This window comes from Capra hircus, chromosome 10 (genome assembly GCF_001704415.2).
Source record: "Capra hircus breed San Clemente chromosome 10, ASM170441v1, whole genome shotgun sequence".
Taxonomy (NCBI): domain Eukaryota; kingdom Metazoa; phylum Chordata; class Mammalia; order Artiodactyla; family Bovidae; genus Capra; species Capra hircus.
The window spans coordinates 23860173-23881117 of record NC_030817.1 but is presented as its reverse complement, the minus strand read 5'-3'; the positions used below and the strand labels follow the sequence as shown (position 1 = coordinate 23881117).

The 20945-nt window shown below is 48.3% G+C and overlaps 1 protein-coding gene across 1 annotated transcript; it reads right to left on the bottom strand.

Moving 5' to 3' along the window:
* PLEK2 (pleckstrin 2) lies at positions 4–19896 on the bottom strand. The gene is made up of 9 exons (XM_018054051.1): positions 19563–19896; positions 8034–8198; positions 6063–6244; positions 4453–4544; positions 3960–4147; positions 3633–3734; positions 3258–3341; positions 1288–1366; positions 4–544 (listed from the first exon to the last, which is right to left on the bottom strand). Exons 1-9 carry the CDS (start codon positions 19602–19604, stop codon positions 417–419), a joined length of 1062 nt encoding a protein of 353 aa, XP_017909540.1. The 5' UTR covers positions 19605–19896; the 3' UTR covers positions 4–416.

Genomic DNA, 20945 nt, shown 5'->3' with positions numbered 1-20945 from the left:
TTCTAACAGCCAGGAACAAGTGTCAATTTTTATTCATTCCAAAGGAGTTAAGAGGTGCTGACAGCATTTCGGAGAGCTCCATCATGAGGTTATAGTGTTTTGTTGAGTATTACATGGCCAGTTAGTGTGACAAGGGAGACCTACTTTGGTACCCAAGGAGGGTCTGGATGTGATAATGGGCGAAAGTCAAGGTGCTGACTTGGCTGACAAGGCTGCTTCAGCATTTACAGGTTAACTGTAAATGAAGGTGGGGAAGGCAATAGCACCACTGCCAACTTTAAGGAGCTCCCTCAATCTCACTCCAAAGCCATACGAAATATAAAAAGTTAAAAATTTTAACATACTCCCATTGTCCGGGAAATCCTGTGTCATCTGGTAAGAGGGAGGAATCTCAGTCCCATTCCCTCAGGTCCTTGTCACGTTAGCTTCTTGATAGCTTCAATCCACTCTGAACGCTCAGCCTTGCTGCTGGCCTGGATATAATAGTGTATGTCATCCTTAGTAATCACTTTGAAGAGATTTCCCTGGACATTCCCTTTAACCCCTAGGCAGGAAGAAAAAAAAGAAATCAGTGAGTGAATATCCATGTCTGCTTTCAGCTGCAAACAGCTGAAAGTCACTGAGACAAAAACACATAATGAAGTAGTTTTAGTACAAGTGTACATATATGGTTAGGAAATCCCACCAGAGGCATGCTTTCCTATTTGCCTCCCGTCCATCCCCTCTCCCTCATCTGTGTCTTAAGGCCTGCTAGTTTTATGTCTGAACGTTCTTGGAAGACCTCTTGGCCTGCCCTCTATGCTAACTGTAGGTCTGCAGTCTCACATCAAAAGTCCAGTAGGTTTATGTTTAAAGCATGGACAGATGTGGGATTTGACTGGAATTGTTTAATTTCTTTGAACCTCAATCTTCCCATCCATAAGTTGAGAATACTACTACCTGCCTTAGCTGTCTAGTATGAAATTAGCATAACATATTAAACTGTTGTCAATCTTTATACACTATTGTAAGCTATTGTGCTTAGGTGGAAGCTTATGGGCCAGTAAGCACAGAAAAGGATGGGAAATAATATTAAAGAGAATTATTTAGTTGTGTTGTTAAAACACTAAGAATACCCCACGTGCCCTTTCTCTGATTTTAAAATTGGCTTCAGAATTCACACCATTCATTGTCTCACTGAGAAAGCCCCTCTCAGGCCCCGCAGCTTCGTCCATCATCAGCAGAGCATTACTGAGAGAGCCAGAGGGAGGACCCTGAGGTGAGGATGGAGCCAAAGTTGCCCCTTACCAGCAGGAACGCCATTATCCTCCAGAGCTGACACCAGGGAGCCACGAAGAGAAAACCCACCCACTGGCCGGTTCTCTTCCTGCAAAGGAAAGGAGAGCTGATGAGGGACTGTGTGAAGGCAAAGAACTCTTATTAAAGAGATGGAAATAACTGGACCACATTTCCTGTCTCCTGAGAAACCTGTATGCAAGTCAAGAGGCAACAGTTAGAACCTTACATGGAACAACTGGTGCAAACTTGGGAAAAGGAGGACACCAAGGATGGATGTTGTCACTCTGTTTATTTAACTTATATGCAGAAATGCCAGATTGGATGAATCACAAGCTGGAATCAAGATTGCCAGGAGAAATATCAACAACCTCAGATATGCAGATGATACTACTCTAATGGCAAAAAGCCATTTAGAGGAACTAAAGAACCTCCTAATAAGGGTGAAAGAGGAGAGTGGCTTAAAACTCAACATTCAAAAAACAGATCATGGCATCCAGTCCCATCACTCCATGGCAAATAGATGGGGAAAAAGTAGAACCTGGGACAGATTTTCTTTTCTTGGGCTCCAAAATCACTGCAGACAGTGACTGGAGCCATGAAATTAAAAGATGCTTGCTCCTTGGAAGGAAAGCTATGACAAATCTAGACAGCATATTAAAAAACAGAGACATCACTTTGCAGGTCCATATAGTCAAAGCTATGGTTCTTCCAGTAGTCATGAACGGATGTGACAGTTGGACCATAAAGAAGGCTGAGCACTGCAGAACTGAATCTTTTGAATTGTGGTGTTGGAGAAGACTCTTAAGAGTCCCTTGGACTGCAAGGAGATCAAACCAGTCAATCCTAAAGGAAATCAATCCTGAATAATTCATTGGAAGTACTAGGCTGAAGCTGAAGCTCCAATAATTTGGCCACCTGATGTGAAGAACTGACTCACTGGAAAAGACCCTGATGCTGGGAAAGATTGAGGGCAGGAGACAAAATGGGAGACAGAGGATGAGATAGATAGCATCACTGACTCAACAGACATGAGTTTGAGCAAATTGGGAGATGGTGAAGGACAGGGAAGGCTTGTGTGCTGCAGTCCATGGGGTCACAAAGAGTCAGACAGGACTGAAGTACTGAGCAATAAGAACAGAAGAATCATGCTCTCATCATACCACCCTCAGTCAGCCTACTAAAGAATTAGTCCGTGAGAGTCGTTTGTAACAGAAGATGAGGCTGAACTTGGGACATCCCATGGCAAGTTATCTGCATGAGTGAGGAAGTCTGAGCTTCATTTCACAGCCAATCACATCAGCACCACGCCCCTCCCTGCCCTTTAGCCCTCCTTGTGGTCTAGCAGGGTCCCCGGGGGCTCCTTCAAGCTCCTTCATGTTCTCGGCTTAGGGTTGGGTTCCTGACTGAATGCCCACTCTTCATTATTTTAACAAATGAAAATCACACATCTACCAAGACAAGGCTGAACACGCTGACTAAAAGGCCATGTTTCTGTTCTTTTGATTGGAATTAGATCAACTGAGCATGCAGTAATACTTATTATCTGAAACTCAGAATTATGGCTTAAATATTAAATGGTAAAAGAAACCTTTCAAAACATTGGTGGGGAAAAGAGGATGAGGGGGCAGAATTCACAGCCTGTTTGGGTGGAAAGGGGTGAAAAGAGGCTGGAAAGCACCAGTCAGGAGTCTCTTCATCAGCTCAGCTCCCCCTTGGTAGGCACACAGCCAGCTTTGGAGGAACTGAAAGATATTTTTCCTCCCAAAACAATGAAGATCCACTGAACAGGATCAACTGAGCAGGCGACGATGTGATGAAAGAAAAGAGAGGTCAGACTGGGAGGAGCAGTTTGCAACTTGTGGAAGGAAAGGCATCGTGGGTGGAAGTTATGGTTGGGAGGCTGGGAGGAAGGCTGGAGGTGGAACCAGCCCTGGCTCTGCTGGGGAGAGACGTGTCTGGAAGCATAACAAGGCACTCACTTTGGAAGGGTCGTAGTAATGCAGAAAAGCCGGGTCCTTCCTCAGAACAAAGCGCCGCACCTTCCAGTTTTTCCTCTTGTGCCCCTGAGGCAAAGAAAAGATGTATGGCTCATGGGTGACAGCTCGTAGTCACATCCTCCCACCTTCACTCCTCTAAAGCCTTGGCCTGCTTGTCTGGGACTCATGGGCACGGACATGTGCCGATCCCTTGCCTTGGTTCCCTTGTGCCACCACCAGACCCTGACTTAGCAGATGCTGCTGACAACTAGCGCCCTCTGGAGTCTCAGCCCTTCCCACCCTTTGTGGGGGTTCCTGCCTCCCCCGAGGTTGAGGACTGTCCACCTCCTCCCTGCTCCAAGGCAGGTCGTACCATACCTGCTTGGCCAGATAGCCTTGCTTCACCACAGTGCCACTTAACTCCATGGTACTGAGACTGATTTCTTCCTTGGGACTTATCTTCTTCTTGCAGCTCTCAGCCTGTTAGGAAGGAGAGACAAGGACTCTTGTTACCAACACATCCCAGCACCAGGCTGGGGAAGCTCCCACAGGGGAAAGGAAACTCCCACTCCACCTGGGGGTGAAGCTGTCCCCTCCACCCTGAGCCCTAGGCTTCTCCCCACTGACTGTGGACCCCTGGCCCACACTCGGCAGCCTCTTCCTCTCTCTGCTCCCGTGCCAAGAGGAACCCAGGCCCTCACTTACGAATGTGTACAGGGCCGTGGAGTCATCCAGGAACTGCTCAGACAGATCCCCCGAGCGAATGGCTCCCGTGCTTCTGGTGCCTACTGGCCGAAGGAAGTTCTCCTCCATGAGCACTGAGGCCAGCGTCACAGCCTCCAGACGGCTGGCTGCAAAGCCACTGGAGAGGAGCCAATCCACCAGGGAGGAGCCTGCAGCAGGGCAAGGGCAGCACCCGTCAAGACAACAGGCTCCAGACCAGCTTCCTCAGGGGTGCCTGGCTGTGACCTCATTGACCTTGACCCTGGGGCAGCCTTGGAACAGCCTTGGGGCTTGGCCCTGGAGCAGACCAAATGCCAACCCCACTGCCCAGAGCTGTGGCCGCACCCACCTCTCAGGCTGCCCCGTTGGCTGCCAGGCAGCTCAGGCCTCAACACCACTGAGTCCCAAGTCACCAAGCCCCAGGTCTCCAGTGCCTGGTCCGGTCCTGGGGGTGGGGTAGGGGTCAGGGGCTCACCTATGAAGGTCTTTTTGTAGGTGCTTCCCTGCACCATGTTGGGGCTTGGCCGGATTCCACAGCTACTGTCACGCATCTTGTCCACGATGCGACTACACGGAAGGAAGGCAAAAGAGAAGAGACCCTCATCACATTGACAGGAATGAGGGTGGGTCCATGAGCCACTGCTGAGGGTATAAAGCACGTGGCAAGTGGCATAATACACATCGCAGAGAAAGAGGGGTATTCTGTTATGCATCAGAATTTGAGAGGTAGGATTGGGGAACATTTCTTCTTGTTCATCTAAATGTTCTAATACTTCTATGCTAGACAGGTATTCTGTTTCTAGTAAAACTAAAGAGCTGTGACTCAATTTAAAAACAAAAGAATTATCTATGATCTGCTGCATAAAGTCCAAACTCCTCCAGCTACTTCTCAAAGTCACCCATCACTTGAACCCACTCTCATCTCCTGTTGGTCCTCCCTGCACTCACCATGGGCTAGCCACGCCCTAGATGCACATATGATGCTTTCGAACTATGGTGCTGGAGAAGACTCTTGAGAGTCCCTCGGACAGCAAGGAGACCAAACCAGTCAATCCTAAAGGAAATCAACCATGAATATTCATTGGAAGGACTGATGCTGAAGCTCTAGTACTTTGGCCACCTGATACAAAGAGCCGACTCACTGGAAAAGACCTTGATGCTGGGAAAGACTGAGGGGAAGGAGAAGAGGGCAACAGAGGATGAGATGGTTGGATGGCACCACTGATACAATGTACATGAACTAGGGCAAACTCCGGGAGATGGTGAGGAACAGGGTGGCCTGGTGTGCTGCAGTCCATGGGGTCATGAAGAGTCAGATGCGACTTAGCGACTGAACAACAAAGATGAACAATCAAGATTCCAGAGCCTGGTATGGAGTTTTTTGGTAAGCCTGGGAAGTTCTGCTTCCTGCAAGGTTAGTGGGCATTTCCTGCAGATGCATGGATATAACAATTTCCATGATGGGAATTCCTTTCATCCTTCCCTACTTTATAGTATCACTGCCACCACTGACCTGCTTCCCTTCGGTTCTGTGGGACAATCCCTGCCACCAATGGCAGACCTTTTCTCATTGTCTATTGAGGTACTTGAGCTGGAAAGCCCCTGAGATGAGACTTCGTTTATGCCCATCTGCATGAGCACCTAGAGCGATGTATGGCATGCAGCAGGCACTCAGTAACCATTTCTTAAAAGAGTAAATGGATGACAGATGAAGAATCCCACAGAATAAGAATGCAGCTCTTAACAGAACACATGTTCTTGCCACCAGGCTGCAAACAAGACTAATGACTTGGTGAGTGGAGATTCCTGGGGAGCTGTTTTTATAGCCCTGAGCATCCCGGTTGACACTGAAGGGAGGGGGTCAAGACACTGAGGGGGGCAGGAGCAGCAGGGACCCCAAGAAGTTACCAGGGCAGGCTGGCAGGGCCACTCCCACACAGAGAAAACAATGTCAGCAGGCCCTGGAGCACAGCTGCAGCACCAGCCAGGCCTGTCTAGCAGCCACAGAGGCCCCCTCCCTGAGGCATGCAGACAGCAGAGGCCGCAGCAAAGCCAGGCAGGCCGAGGGCAGGGCCGGGCACTCACTGCAGGCTGATGTGAGGGGGCAGCTTGAAGGAGTTCTTCAGTAGGTGAAGCTGTTGGACCTTCCCCGGCTGCCCCGCGTGGATGGCTCCTGTTATCTCGAAGGCCCAGGCGTCCCTCTCCTCTCGAGAACAGGCCTCCAGGAAGTACTCCGTGGATGTTTGAGTTTTCAGCTTAATGAGGAGCTGTGGGAAGAGACAGCCAGTCAGGCCAGGCTGAGAGAGAGAGAGAGAGAAAGCTGGCTGGGCAGCAAAAATGACAGAACCGAAGCAGATCTGGGAGACCACGTGATCCAGTGATTGCCGAATGCCTCACCCCTCGACCACGTCCCAGCTACTGGGCCTTTAAAGATTCCCTTAGACACTGCCAGTGACGGAGAGTTCACCACCTTGGCCCCTTTGAATAGACTAATTAGCGCAGACTCTGCTTCCTGGGGCCTTGGTCTCTCTGCTCCCGATTCTGCCTTCTCGATTAAGCTCACCTCTTACGAGAGCCCTTGTGCTAAAGAGGGAAACACACAGGCTTCCAGGTGAGACTGGGCTAGAGCCACAGCTACAGTCACTTGGGCACATTAAAGGACCCGCTGAGCCTCTCAGTGCCTTCATCTGACCTATGAGGCTATCAACGCCTACCCCGAAGGAACTCAGTTCTGCTCCTTTTGATCATCTTCTTTTTTATTTATTTTTTAAAATGTATTTATTTTTAATTGAAGGATAATTGCTTTACAGTAGCTCTGTTGGTAAAGAATCTGCCTGCAATGCAGGAGACCCAGGTTCAATCCCTGGGTCACGAAGATCCCCTGGAGGAGGAGATGGCAACCCACTCCAGTATTCTTGCCTGGAGAATCCCATGGACAGAGGAGCTACAGTCTATGGGATCGCCAGAGTCGGACATGACTTAGCAACTTAACTATTGTGTTGGTTTCTGCCAACATCAACATGAATCAGCCATAGTATACCTGTGTCCCCTCCCTCTTGAACCTCCCTACTATTTCCCTCCCCATCCCACCCCTCTAGGTTGTTACAGAGCCCCAGTTGGAGCTCCCTGAGTCATACAGCAAATTCCCGTTGGCTATTTTACATAAGGTAAAGTAAGTTTCCATATCACTCTCTCCATACATCCCACCCTCTCCTTCCTCAACCCCCCTGTCCCGCCCCCGTGTCCGTAAGTCTGTGTCTACGTCTGATCTGCTTCTTGATTGGGTCTAATCATCCCAAGTCTTTCACACTCTCTTCATATAATATGGTTTAAACTTTCTCAACCAGTTCATGCCCAAATCTCCATCCAACCCAAAGCTGGAGCTGAGCCAGATGGCTTGTAAGGGCATCTTCCTCCTTTTCAGCAAGACAGTGTTCTCTGTGGCCAATAATATCTGTACCAACATTTGGAACTGTTTTCCAATTAACCACTTGCTTTCATAACAAGATCATTAACTGAAAAAACCAATCGTACAATTTTCTTCCTTGACTTCTCCAAGCCTAGTGAATTTCTTGGCACTTACTGAGCCCTCAGTAAAGTATTAATTCAGATTCTTTTCTGATGGTAGACGGTAAATGATTCATTCAGGTTCTCTTTAGGGTTGAGCTGCTCCTGACTTTTGTAACACGTGCCCCCTGGGGGATGAAATCCATCCTGTTGAACCTGAAGTAGCAGTAACTACTCACATCTGTGGGGTACCTCCTAGGCTACAAGTGTTTTGACCCACCATTACCTTCACGATCCTCATCGTAGCTGTGAGCGACAGTCAGGGGTCATTACATTATCCCAGTTTATAGACGAGGAACTCGGGCTCAGAGAGGTTCGATTACCTGCCCAAGGTCACGTGCCTGGTATGTGGCGCAGCGAGGATTTGAGTCTAGGTTTTCCAGTAACTCAGCTCTTACCATGAGGAGCACTGCCTTCGCCTAAGAGGCCAGGGAAGGGGGTGGTCCAGGCAGCGGGAGGGAGGCGCTGGGAAGGAGGGCCTTCACTTACCGGTCGGTTTTCATACTCCAGGCAGGGGCAGGTGATGGTGCAGCCGTCCAGAAGGATGCGGCCCTTGGGAGGGGTCACTTTCCGACCCCCCTGGAACTTGTAGTATAGCAGCGTGTTCTGCCGAAGAATGAACCACCGCGCTTTCCAGTTGTGGACAATGTGACCCTGAGGACAGATAGGAGAGCCCTGAGGTGAGGTGGCCGAGGGGACGACCTGGTCATAGGGAGAGGAGTCTCGTTGCACAGGTGGTCAGACTGTGCCATGGGATCAACTTTCCAGTAAGGAGACAGCGCTCTCTCTCTTGCTTAGCTTAATTTTATTTTTTAATTTTGAAATAATTTTAATTCAGAGAAAAGCTGAAGACAAGCATAAAACATTTTTACAAAAAAAAAAAACTTTTACAAAACCATTTAAGAGTTAGTTTTTAACATGATGCTCCATATGTTAATACTGATGCTTCTCAATATTTTATTGTGTCTCCTACCAAAAAATAAAAAGTATTTCCAACATAACCACAATACAATCATCAACATTAGGAAATTTACATAAATATGTCATTTTCCTCTGTTCCATAAACTCCACTCAAGTTTCACCAATTATCCCAATAATGTCCTTAAGAGCCGAAAGATCCTGTTCCAAATTATATGTTTCATTTTCATGAAGAAATTGTGAGCTTTGGATCTCTTTGTCATCTCTTTTGAGTATGTAACAAAGCCTTTGGCATTGACTTGCTAGTTCCCATTTGTTCTTTTTTTCTGTGGTTATAAGCCTTGAAAGAAACTGCAAAGTACACAGAAGAAAAGATCCTAGGGACTTCTCTGATGGTCCAGTGGCTAAGACTCTGAGCTCTCAGTGTAGGAGGCATGGGTTCCATCCCTGGTCTGGGAACTAGATCCCACCTGCAGCAACTAAGAGTTCACCTGCTGCAACTAAAGATCCTATGTGCCCCAGTGAAGACCCAGCACAGCCAAATAAATAAATATAAACAAGAGAGAGGTCCTATTAATACCTCGTATTTCCTTTGTCTTTTTCACTTTTAGTTTTTTTTAATCAAGAGCATATTACGTATAGTTTTATTTTCCAGTCTTTCTTTTGTTGACTTTGCCAAGCATCTTCTCACACCATTAAATTTCTTTAAAACATGTTTTTTAATAACCAACAAGAGGATGTATCATTTCCTTGCCCATCTCCTGTTGTTTGCAACTGAGGTTTCCTTTTTTTTTTTTTTAACTATTATAAACAACTCCATAATGAATATCCTTGCACATAAGTTTTGATCTGCATCTTTAATTTTTTCCCCTTAGGATATATCTGCCCCCCCCCAAACAAAGTGTTACTAGTTCAGGGATGTGGGCAATTTGTAAAGTGAAGCCACAAATTAAGAACCCTAACCATCTTACCTAACCTGGTGTGACAGACCTAAAAGTCAGGGGAGTCTGGGGGGCTCTCAGATGGGTCATGGAGCCAATGGACAGAACAGGCAGGTGAAGATACAGGGTCTGTTTCTAGAACAGACCAGTGGATGGGGGAATGTCTGCTGAAGAATCAGAATGGAATAGCTTTGTACACGCTCATGAAAGCGACTTTCTTGGCATATTTCCCAGAGCAGAGCCCAATTAGGGCTGGATTCTAGCCAAGAGAGATGCACTTTATTTGAATCAGAGACTGTCCCCGATTCACTGGTTTCCTGACCCAGCACTGATTCATTTCCAAGGCCCCTTCAGTTGTCACATCTATGATGCTGCAATTCTGTTTAATGCTCAGCAGGTCTGCACTGAGTGTGTTAGGGAACTGGAAATTGTTGAAGCGGTTGACTGTGTGAGCAAAGGTCTAAGCCAAACAGAATTTACTGTGGCAGCTAAGTATGGCATATATATAGGTTTTCCTGGTGGCTCAGATGGTACAGAAACTGCCTGCAATGCAGGAAACCTGGGTTCAGTCCCTGGGTAGGGAAGATCCCCTGGAGAAGGGAATAGTTACTCACTCCAGTATTCTTGCCTGGAGAATCCCATGGACAGAGGAGCCTGGCAGGCTAGAGTCCATGGGGTCACAAAGAGTCAGATACAACTGAGTGACTAACTCTTTCACCTTTCCATATACATATATATTTAATTGGAATATTAAATATATACTTATACATCCATAAATATTAAATATTTATATCTCTATATTTAATTGTCACCCTGCTTATTTAACTTATTTATAGAGTACATCATGAAAAATGCCAGGTGGGATGAAGCACAAGCTGGAATCAAGATTGCCAGGAGAAATATCAATAACCTCAGATATGCAGATGATACCACTTTTATGGCAGAAAGTGAAGAAGAACTGAAGAGCCTCTTGATGAAAGTGAAAAAGGAGAGTGAAAAAGTTGGCTTAAAACTCAACATTCAGAAAACTAAGATCATGGCATCTGGTCCCATCACTTCATGGCAAATAGATGGGGAAATAATGGAAACAATGAGAGATGATATTTTGGGGGGCTCCAAATCACTGTAGATGATGACTGCAGCCATGAAATTAAGAGACACTTGCTCCTTGGAAGAAAAGCTATGACAAACCTAGACAACATATTAAAAGGCAGAGGCATCATTTTGCCAACAAAGGTCCGTCTAGTCAAAGCTATGGTTTTTCCAGTAGTCATGTATGGATGTGAGAGCTGGACTATGAAGAAAGCTGAGTGCCAAAGAACTGATGCTTTCAAACTGTGGTGTTGGAGAAGACTCTTGAGAGTCCCTTGGACTCCAAGGAGATCAAACCAGTCAATCCTAAAGGAAATCAGTCCTGAATATTCATTGGAAAGACTGATGCTGAAGCTGAAGCTCCAAAACTTTGGCCACCTGATGCAAAGAACTGACTCATTGGAAAAGACCCTGATGCTGGGAAAGACTGAAGGAAGGAGGAGAAGGGGACGACAGAGGATGAGATGGTTAGACAGTATCATCTACTAGATGGACATGAGTTTGAGTAAGCTTTGAGAGTTGGTGATGGACAGGAAAGCCTGGTGTGCTGCAAAGAGTCAGACACAACTGAGTGACTGAATTGGAATATAACTGCTTTACAAAGTTGTGCTAGTTTCTGTTGTACAATGAAGTGAATCGGCCACATGCATACATATATCCCCTTCCTCTTGAGCCTCCCTCCTACCCTAAATATGACTTTTAACAGTTAATCTGACAAGAGTTTACTAATACGTCTAAGTGTCATTACATTACATGGTGTGTGTGCTGGGCCCACAAGAGGACAGATATGTCAAGCTGAATTTTACAGTTTTGCTCTCTTCACTCTATCCTGTACCAAGAATCCACATCACACGGTGGCTGATGGCTGTTCTTGACACAAGCTGACATGTTTAAAGAAATGAAAAAGATTTGGCTCTAACTCCTCAGCAATGAGGGTCCTGCACTGCTCTCCACATGGCCCAGACATAGGTCTCCTTGCTTGATGAGCCCCTGCTGAGGGGGTTCAAGCGCAGCATTAGCAGTAAAGGCAGTGAACTGCCAGCACACAGGTGTGGCTGGTGCAGAGAGAGGAGACTGCCATCTAAGCTGACGGCCTGGGGGCTGGTGTCAGGTGAAGGAGAGGAGGCGAAATAGTCTCAAAACATAGGCATTCTGGGCTGCATTATGCCCTTCTCCCAAATTCATAGTTGACGCCCCAACCGCTCCCCCACCTCCACCTTGTGCTGTGCGTAGTCACTGAGTCATGCCTGACTCTTTGCGATCCCATGGACGGTAGCCTGACAGACTCCTCTGTCCATGGGGATTCTCCAGGCAAGAACACTGGAGTGCATTGCCAGGCCCTCCTCCAGGGGATCTTCCCAACCCAGGGATTGAACCCAGGTCTCCCACATTGCAGGCAGATTCTTTACCACCTAAGCAACCAAGGAAGCCCAAGAATACTGGAGTGGGTAGCCTATCCCTTCTCCAGGGGATCTTCCCTACCCAAGAATCACCACTACCTTAGAATGTGACTGTATTTGAAGAGAAGGTCTTTAAGGAGGTGATTAGGTTAAATGGGGCCATTGTGTGCATGCTAAGTCACTTCAGTTCTTTCCAACTCTTTGCCATCCTATGGACTGTAGCCCACCAAGCTCCCCTGGGATTCTCCAGGCAAGAATACTGGAGTGTGTTGCCATTCCATCCTCCAGGGGAATCTTCCCCATCCAGGGATTGAACCTGCTTCTCCTACGTCTCCTGCATTGGCAGATGGGTTCTTTACCACTAGCACCACCTGCGAAGCCCAGATGAGGCCATTACTTGGGTCTTAATCCAATCTCACTGGGGGCCTCATGAGAAGAGGAAATTTGGACACACAGATGTCAGGGAGGCCTGCACACAGAGGAAAGACTGTGTGAGCACACAGCCAGAGGTGCCGTGCATGGGCGAGCTGAGGAGATGGCCTAAGAGGAAACCAAACCTTCGACGCTTTAAACCTTAGACTCCAGCCTCCAGAACTGTGAGAAAATAAATCTCTGTTGCTTAGGCAATCCCATCTGTGTCTTTTGTTACAGGAGCCCTCATAAACTAAAGCAACAGAGAAAGAAGAAAGGGGCCTGGAGATGCTAGGGAGAAAGGTGAAACCAACAGATGTTGAGTAGAACAAACTAACACACAGATAAGGCTACATTTCCTGGATGAACTGCTACATTTCCCAGAATTTCCAGCATGAGGGGAACAGGGAGGTGGCCAGGGGGCTGCCAGGCCTGCACATGGGGCACCAATGCATGTTGGCAGCCACCAAGGTGGCAGGCTAGTGGTGGAAGGACAGGGTCTTCTGACACCCAGCCCCCAGAGTTATCCGGAACAAGTGACAAACAGCGTCGGCAGGATGTTTGCACTAGAGACGCCTCCTGGTGCTGCGGGGTATTTTTGTCTGGCTGCACTGTCCCTGGCTGTATGGCACTCGGTCCTCCCAAATATTTCCAAGTTACCCTTCTGTTCAAACTTGCTAGAGAGCACTGCATTATGAGCAACTAAGGATCCAGTCTGACAGCAAAGGAGAGCAGTCTGAGAAAGGCTGATGAGATGGGCTCACTTTGTAGGTAGAGCACTTGAAGCAGCTGGGGACCTCACTGTGGCTGGAGCGGAGTCCCTAAAGACTGCACTGCAGCAGAACAGCTGAATTAAAGTCGGCCAGAGGGAGTGGGCAGCTCAGCTAGAGGTTCCTGTAACAACCCACAAAACAGGACGGATCCCAGCTCTACAGATAAGCTACGCCATACTGAGAGGGTATAAGAGACTGACCCAAAGTCAGCAGGTAAAGGGTGTTAAAAACCAAAAATATGCTGGTATAGTGGGAAAAGAACTCAGGCCTCCCTTCACCTGGGCATCTTCTACCTTCTCCAGGCTCCTTGTCTATAAGCAGCTGGTGGGGATCAAAGGTCATTTGGACCATGAATAGCTTAGCGCCCTGTTAGGGGTAAGGAGAGTCCATAAGATGGGATGTAACCCTAGGCCTGGGCTTAGGAAGCACAGAATTTTACAGCTGGAGGACCCTTTGAAAAAGGCTATATAATACTATGGGCTTCCCTGGTAGCTCAGATGGTAAAGAATCTAAACTCCCTACGTTTCATAATGAGGAAACTGAGGCCCAGAAACGCCTTGCCCAAGACCCTACAATCCTGAAGAAGCAGAGACGGTACTTACTATGGGCTGAATTATGTCCCTGCAAAAGACATGTTGAAGTCCTAACCCGGGGGATCGGTGAGTGAGGTCTTATTTGGAAATCGGGTCTTTGAAGATGTAATCAGGTTAAGATGAAGTCATTCAGTTCAGTTCACTTCAGTCGCTCAGTCACGTCCCACTCTGTGACCCCATGGACTGCGGCACAACAGGCTTCCCTGTCCATCACCAACTCCTAGAGCTTGCTCAAACTCATGTCCATTGAGTCGGTGATCCCATCCAACCATCTCATCCTCTGTTGTCCACTTCTCCTCCTGTCTTCGATCCTTCCCAGCATCAGGGTCTTTTCCAATGAGTCAGTTCTTCGTATCAGGTGGTCAAAGAATTGGAGCTTCAGCATCAGTCCTTCCAACTAATATTCAGGACTGATTTCCTTTAGGATTGACTGGTTTGATCTCCTTGCAGTCCAAGGGACTCTCAAGAGTCTTCTCCAACACCACAGTTCAAAAGTGTCAATTTTTCAGTGCTCAGCTTTCTTTATGGTCCAACCCTCACATCCATAAATGACTACTGGAAAAACCATAGCTTTGACTAGGCAGACCTTTCTCAGCAAAGTAGTATCTCTGTTCTTCGATATGCTGTCTAGGTGTGTCATAGCTTTTTTCCAAGGAGCAAGCGTATTTTAATTTCATGGCTGCCCTCACCATCTGCGGTGATTTTGGAGCCCAAGAAAATAAAATCTGTCACTGTTTCCATTATTTCCCCATCTATTTGCCATGAAGTGATGGGACCGGATGCCATGATCTTCATTTTGTGAGTGTTGAGTTTTAAGCCAGTTTTTTCACTCTTCTTTTTCACTTTCATCAAGAGGCTTTTTAGCTCCTCTTCACTTTCTGCCATAAGGGTGGTGTCATCTGCATATCTGAGGTTATTGATATTTCTCCTGGCAATCTTGATTCCAGCTTGTGCTTCATCCAGCCTGGCATTTCGCATGATGTACTCTATATATAAGTTAAATAAGCAGGGTGTCAATATACAGTCTTGATGTGCTCCTTTTCCAGTTTGGCACTAGTCCATTGTTAGAAGTCCGGTTCTGTTGCTTCTTGACCTGCAATCAGATTTCTCAGGAGGCAGGTAGAGTGGTCTGGTACTCCCATCACTTGAAGAATTTTCCACAGTTCGTTGTGATCCACACAGTCAAAGGCTTTGGCATAGTCAATAAAGCAGATGTTTTTCTGGAACTCTCTTGCTTTTTTCTATGATCCAATGGATTTTGGCAATTTGAATACCAGCTGAGCCACCAGGGAAGCCCCATACTAGATTAGGATGGCCCTAAAAACATTTATATAATCGGTGTCCTTATATGAAGAGGAAATTTTGGACACTGAAAGACACATGGGGAGAAGATGGTCATGTGATGATGGAGGCAGAGATCAGAGTGAAGCACCTAGGATCCGAGGAACACAAAAGAGAGCCTGTGTGAGACAATGCGCGCGTGCGTGCGCGCTCAGCGGTGTCAACTCTCTGCGACCCCGCGGACTGCAGCCCGCCAGGCTCCTCTGTCCATGGGATTCTCCAGGCAAGAGTACTGGAGTGGGGTGCCGTGTCCTGTGTGAGATGACAGAAAATACATATATTTTTCTTTGCCCCCAGTTCTTGGTAGAGAGCTCCTGAACCCCTTGAAGTTTCTTGGGTGACAGGAGCATCTTTCGTGCTAATGAGGAAACTCTGGGTGGGCTTCTTGGTGAGGGCTGGCCACTGGAAAGACTGAGCCCTGATTAGAAGCTTGGAATTTTCAGCCCCACCAGCCCTCGCCCCCCATTCTCTTGAGAAAAGAAAAGAGCTGAAAATGGCATTGACAATTTGTCATGCTTACATGATGATGCCTCTGTAAAATCCCAGAAGTTTGGGATTTGAAGAGTTTCTAGAAATTCTTCCCAAGCAGAAGATCACTGGAACCTCTGATCTGTGGCTGGCTACACAGTCAGAGCACAGGTGACAACTTGGGCTTCAGACTGGCATCTGAAGTGTGTGTGTGGCAGGTGGGGGAAGGCTGGGCAAGCAGCCTCGTGAGACTGCGCTCTTAACCCGTGGGACCAGAGACTGCCTCTGGGTAGATGCGTCAGAACTGAGTTAAACTGTAGGACACACACCAGTGATCACAGAGAATTGCTTGGTGTCGGGGAAAACCTCCACACATTTGGTGACTAGAAAGGTCAGAAGTGAAGTAGTCTGTGTGAAAGTAAACGAGAGTCACAGGATGGAGAAAAACACAGCAAGTAAGAACTAGGTTTTTCCTAGTAAAGGAAAAATCGGTTTTTCCTTTACAGTCTGCAAATACCAGAAACAAACGAGGCAAGGAAGGGCTCTCCCCTGCGGGCTTCAGAGGGAGCAGGGCCCTGCCGACACTTTCGACCAGAATTCTAGCCTTCAGAACTCCTTCTAGTCTTTTTTTCATCCAAGTAATTTTTTTTTTCCCTTTCTCATACCATTTATATTTTCACTCTTTGGACTATAGTATGAAAAACATTTTTAACATCTGCATGACCATGTGCTATGCTAAAGTCGCTTGGCTCATGTCTGACTCTTTTTGACCCCATGGACTGTAGCACACCAGGCGCCTCTGTCCGTGGGATTCTCCAGGCAAGAACACTGGAGTGGGTTGCCATTGCTTTCTCCAATGCATGAAAGTGAAAAGTGAAAGTGAAGTCGCTCAGTCGTGTCCAACTCTTCAAGACCCCATGAACTGCAGCCTACCAGGCTCCTCCGTCCACGGGATTTTCCAGGCAAGAGTACTGGAGTGGGGTGCCATCACCTTCTCCGGGAAGCCCTATGCATAACCATAATTCACTTGTAATCATTTGTCTATTTGAGGGGACATGTAGGTAGCTTCCTAAAGTCCCATTCCTAAAGCTTTTATGGCCTTTCCTGGAGATTGAGAGATCTAGGTTACAGCATGTTGACACGGCCATGTCGTTTTCTGAGAGTTGCAGGAGGTACGAGCCAGGCAGCCATGCCAGATGTGTTCCAGCTGCTTCTTGAAGGACAAGCAGCCCTACCCATGCAGACCTGCCCTCCTTCCTGGGCACCCTCCTTTAACAACAGGCCTAGTGAGCACCCGGCATTTTTGCCTGGAGCTTTGCCGTCTTTCTTGTCTGGGCTGGATTAAGAATCAAATCCGTCTTGCCCCTGCCTGTCTCCTGCTTCGCCCTTACTGTTCTGTACTCTGGGTTGCCAGCTTGGGCCCCGCCCCACTTCTGGACTGTAAACCCTCTTGAATCTGTGGAATCCCACAGTCACAGTCCTGCAACTTCCCCGCTGGACACAGGGGCTGCTGCCGCCATCCAGGAGGAGAGGGGAAGTAATGGGGAATTCGGGAAGGTCTGAGTGATCAGGAGGGAGGGACTATCGGCAGGGGCAAGGGGCCCCATTCCTCACTTTGCAGGAAAGGGTGCGGCTTCCGGTTCCACTGGGGTCAGGCTCCAGCTCCAAAGGCTTGTCTTTGGGTTTGGCTGGGCAGCACTAGGGATTTCAGTCTAGCCCGTCTGTGGGCTTTTGGGGTCAGACAAGTTGACTGTCCTCCCTTCTCTGTACCTTGGACTCCCTAAGGGGCCACCCTATACTGGCCTGTCTGGAAGAGAACTCACATCCTCCCCTCCCTTTAACCCTCTCCTGACTCTGCGTGGTGGTGGTGATGGTGGGAAATCATCCCCAGGAACAAGGCAAGCCCCAGGAACAGGGATGCCCACAGGGGCCCATCTGAGAGGGTTTGTCTTCAACAGGCACCTAACAGGCTTAGTTCTTCTACCAACCAACACCTTCGGGGAACTTTTCCTGCAGCTTCTCAGGTGAGGGAGAGAGGGACAGGGGCCTTGGTGAGCAAGCCCCTGACAATCAATAATGCCCACCAAACCCCCCACCCATCTCCCTCACCTTAGAAGCCACAGGGAAAGTTCTCCAAAGGTGCTCTCTGGGGTGTGGCTGCCTCCACAAACCCTGAAGGACTAATTTATCATTTTAATCCCGTGACACTAAGCGGGCGTGGAATTCTGTACCTGCTTGTATCCAGTCTGACCCTTGACCCAACACAGCCTCCTACACCTCCTCTGGCTCACAGTTTTGAGCAAACAACACACCCACCCTCCTATGTCAAATAATGTGTAAAATAACATAACTATATTCCCTACTGACCTGAAAGAGACTTGGGGCCTCAGGGTTGATCTGCTGGCCAGGGAAGGCCATGGGATGGAGAGTCCCTTCACCCCTCTTCACCCATCCCCCTGCCAAAGCTGGAAACTCAGTAGAAGAGCCAGAAGGCTCATCCCTAGATTTTATGCTCTGCTGTTAGATTAGCATAAATGTTCAGTGTGAACATCAATGTTAAAAGAACTTTTCAAAATCTAATTTCCCTCCTGCAGCTGCTTTTTCCTGCATTTTCTACCTTAGTCCCATATCCCTGGTTTTCATCTGGACTGTTGCTTGCTGTCGGAAAAGCCGCATGTGGTGATGTGGAAGGAGTGAGGATGGAGACTGCTCAGAGTCTGCTTGAATTTATGTTAGTGGGTATCTTTGCCCCTCTCCTTTCCAGAATGGCTAAAACTTTTTATGCTTACCAAAGTGAAGGAAAAAACAAATTATACTCATTTATTTGCTATAAACTATGATAGATTCCGAGTTTCCCTGGTGGTTTTGTGGCAAAGAATCCACCTGCCTATGCAGGAGATGCAGGTTTGATCCCTGGGTCAGGAAGAACGCTTGGAGTAGGAAATGGCAACCCATTCTAGTATTCTTGCCTAGCAAATCCCATGGACAGAGGTTCTCAGTGGGCTGCAGTCCAGGGGGTTGCAAAAGAGTCAAACACGACTTAGGACTAAACAGCAACAACAATAACATGATAGATTCAACCACAACTGAAACAGAATGATCTAAAGTACTGCAATGTCAACTGTTCCCAGTTGTCCCCCAATATTTTCAACATGATCAGTAAAAACTATAGAATTTTGAAAGGCTGAACACCACATAGAAGTGACATGTGACTGGATGGAAGGCTTGGAAAATAAAACTCCAGATTTGTGAAAAGAAACAATATAGCTGACCCCTGAACAACAGAGGATTTGGGGCAAAGACCCCCTGAGCTGTTGAAAATTCACATGTAACTTTACAGCTGGCCCTCGGTATCCAGGGTTCTCTACCCAAGGGCTCAACCAACCACACAGCCACACGGGGCTCTGGGCAAGCGATCTCAGCTTTCTGCCCCTCGGTTTCCTCATCTGTGATAGAGGGATAACAATACCCACCCTGCAGTGGGCAGCCCAAGTGGCTTCGATCCTGCTCCATCACCCACTGGTCCAGATCCTGAGCAAGCTACTTAAGTCTCTTTGAACTTCCTTTTCCCCTTTCAGAAAGGGCGGTAAGGTGGGACCACCGACCTGTCGGACTGCTGGGAGGATTAAAAGAGACAGCGTCCAGGACTGGCGCACAGCAGAGGCTAAACAAACAGAGGCATTCTCCCTACTCATGGGTTATTGCGAAGAATACAGGAGATGATGCATTAATCGGACGAGCTTGGGGAACTAGAGAACACCCTTCTGTTGTTTTAAGATATCATAGTTAAATCCTAGACGCTTTGTATTTAGTAAGTTGTTTTAAAGAAGCTGTCCTCTAAAGGGTAGCTGCCCGCCCGCACCCGACACATGCTAGCCGAGCGGGATTCTCCTCCTTGCCCGTACCCCCAGCCCTTCTTTTCTAGCTAAAGCCCACCCCCCAGCCACCGCCCTCCCGGCTCTGTCCACCACACGCGGCTCCACCCAGGGGGGCCCCAGCCCGCCCGATCGCGGCTCAGGTAAGCCGGCGGCCGCCGCGCACCCGCCCCGGGCCGCGTCCGGAGAGGCTCCGGCGCACTCACCCTCTTAACGAGGAAGCCCTCCTTGAGCACGCCGTCCTCCATGGCGCCGTCCCGCGCCGCCCGCTCCTCTGCTCCCGCGGTGCCCAGGAAGCGCCTCCGACCCGGCGCGGCGCCGCCCCCTGGCCCGCGCCCAGAGCCCGAGGCCGCGGGGCCTCCCGGGCAGGAAGTCAGTTCTGGTCGGGATTTCTAACGTGCTTCCCCCGCCGAAGGTGCCCTGAGGTCCGTGGTTAGTCCTCCGGTTGCTGAGCCTGCCAGCCGTTCGCGTCCTGCCCCGGCTGCCTCCATCCTGGTGCCCCCTGCGCGCTGGGCGCTTCTTACCCTTCCGTCACTGCCCATCTGCCGCCACTCCCAGCCTTAACCAGGTGCCTGCCTGGCACCCAGTACATTGCTCTTGACTAATACTTAGGTAATCAAGCTGATCGGAAAGGATTTCAAGAATCTGGGGTCATCCCTGAGCTCTATGGAAATAGGGGATGGGAGAGTGGATGAGGTGCGCCAGATTGGGAACGTGATCCTGGCCTCTGGTGCGCAGAGAAATGTTCCCATTAACGAGGTCACGGGTTTAAGGAAGCAGGCACCATCTGCAGGGGCCCTCTGGCCCCCTAATACCCCTCTCTGCCCAAAAGGCTGGAACTGAACTTTCCATGATTAGGGGCAAAATTTAAGGGAGAGCCAGGGAACCCAGTAATCTAGATAAATAAAATTTTAATGCAACATTCTAAAATATGTTAAGTGTTTTTGAAATTTTTAAAATAAAAATTAAGGCCAAAAAAATCCATGTTTAACAAAATGTCAAAAACAGAGGAAAGCATCCATAATACCGAACCCATCCTTAGGACACTGTCCCTTTATCCATTGTTTGCCCCTCAGCATGAAGGGCCCTATTAGGACTGTTCATCAGGACAGGAAAAGGCCCAAGTGCCTAAAAGGGAAGAGAAAGCTCTAGATTGGGAGAAGGTGCCCCTAAGTGCCTTTCAAAACCAGCTGGGAGCCCACCCTCAAAGCACAGTGGGTGCCCCTGCCCTAGAAATGGCCCCCTTCAGCCTTCTGTACAGACTGACTTTCGGATCTCAGAGGAGTACAAAATGAAAGGGACTTTCATTCCATTTCAGAATGAACATCAACTCCGCACCTTCTGAAGCTAGACCTGTATTAGGTTCAGTTCAGTAGCTCAATCATGTCCAACACTTTGCGACCCCATGGACTGCAGCACGCCAGGCCTCCCTGTCCATCACCAACTCCCAGAACTTACTCAAACTCATGTCCATTGAGTCGGTGATGCCATCCAACCATCTCATCCTCTGTTGTCCCCTTCTCCTCCTGCCTTCAATCTTTCCCAGCATCAGGGTCTTTTCCAACAAGTCAGTTCTTGGCATCAGGTGG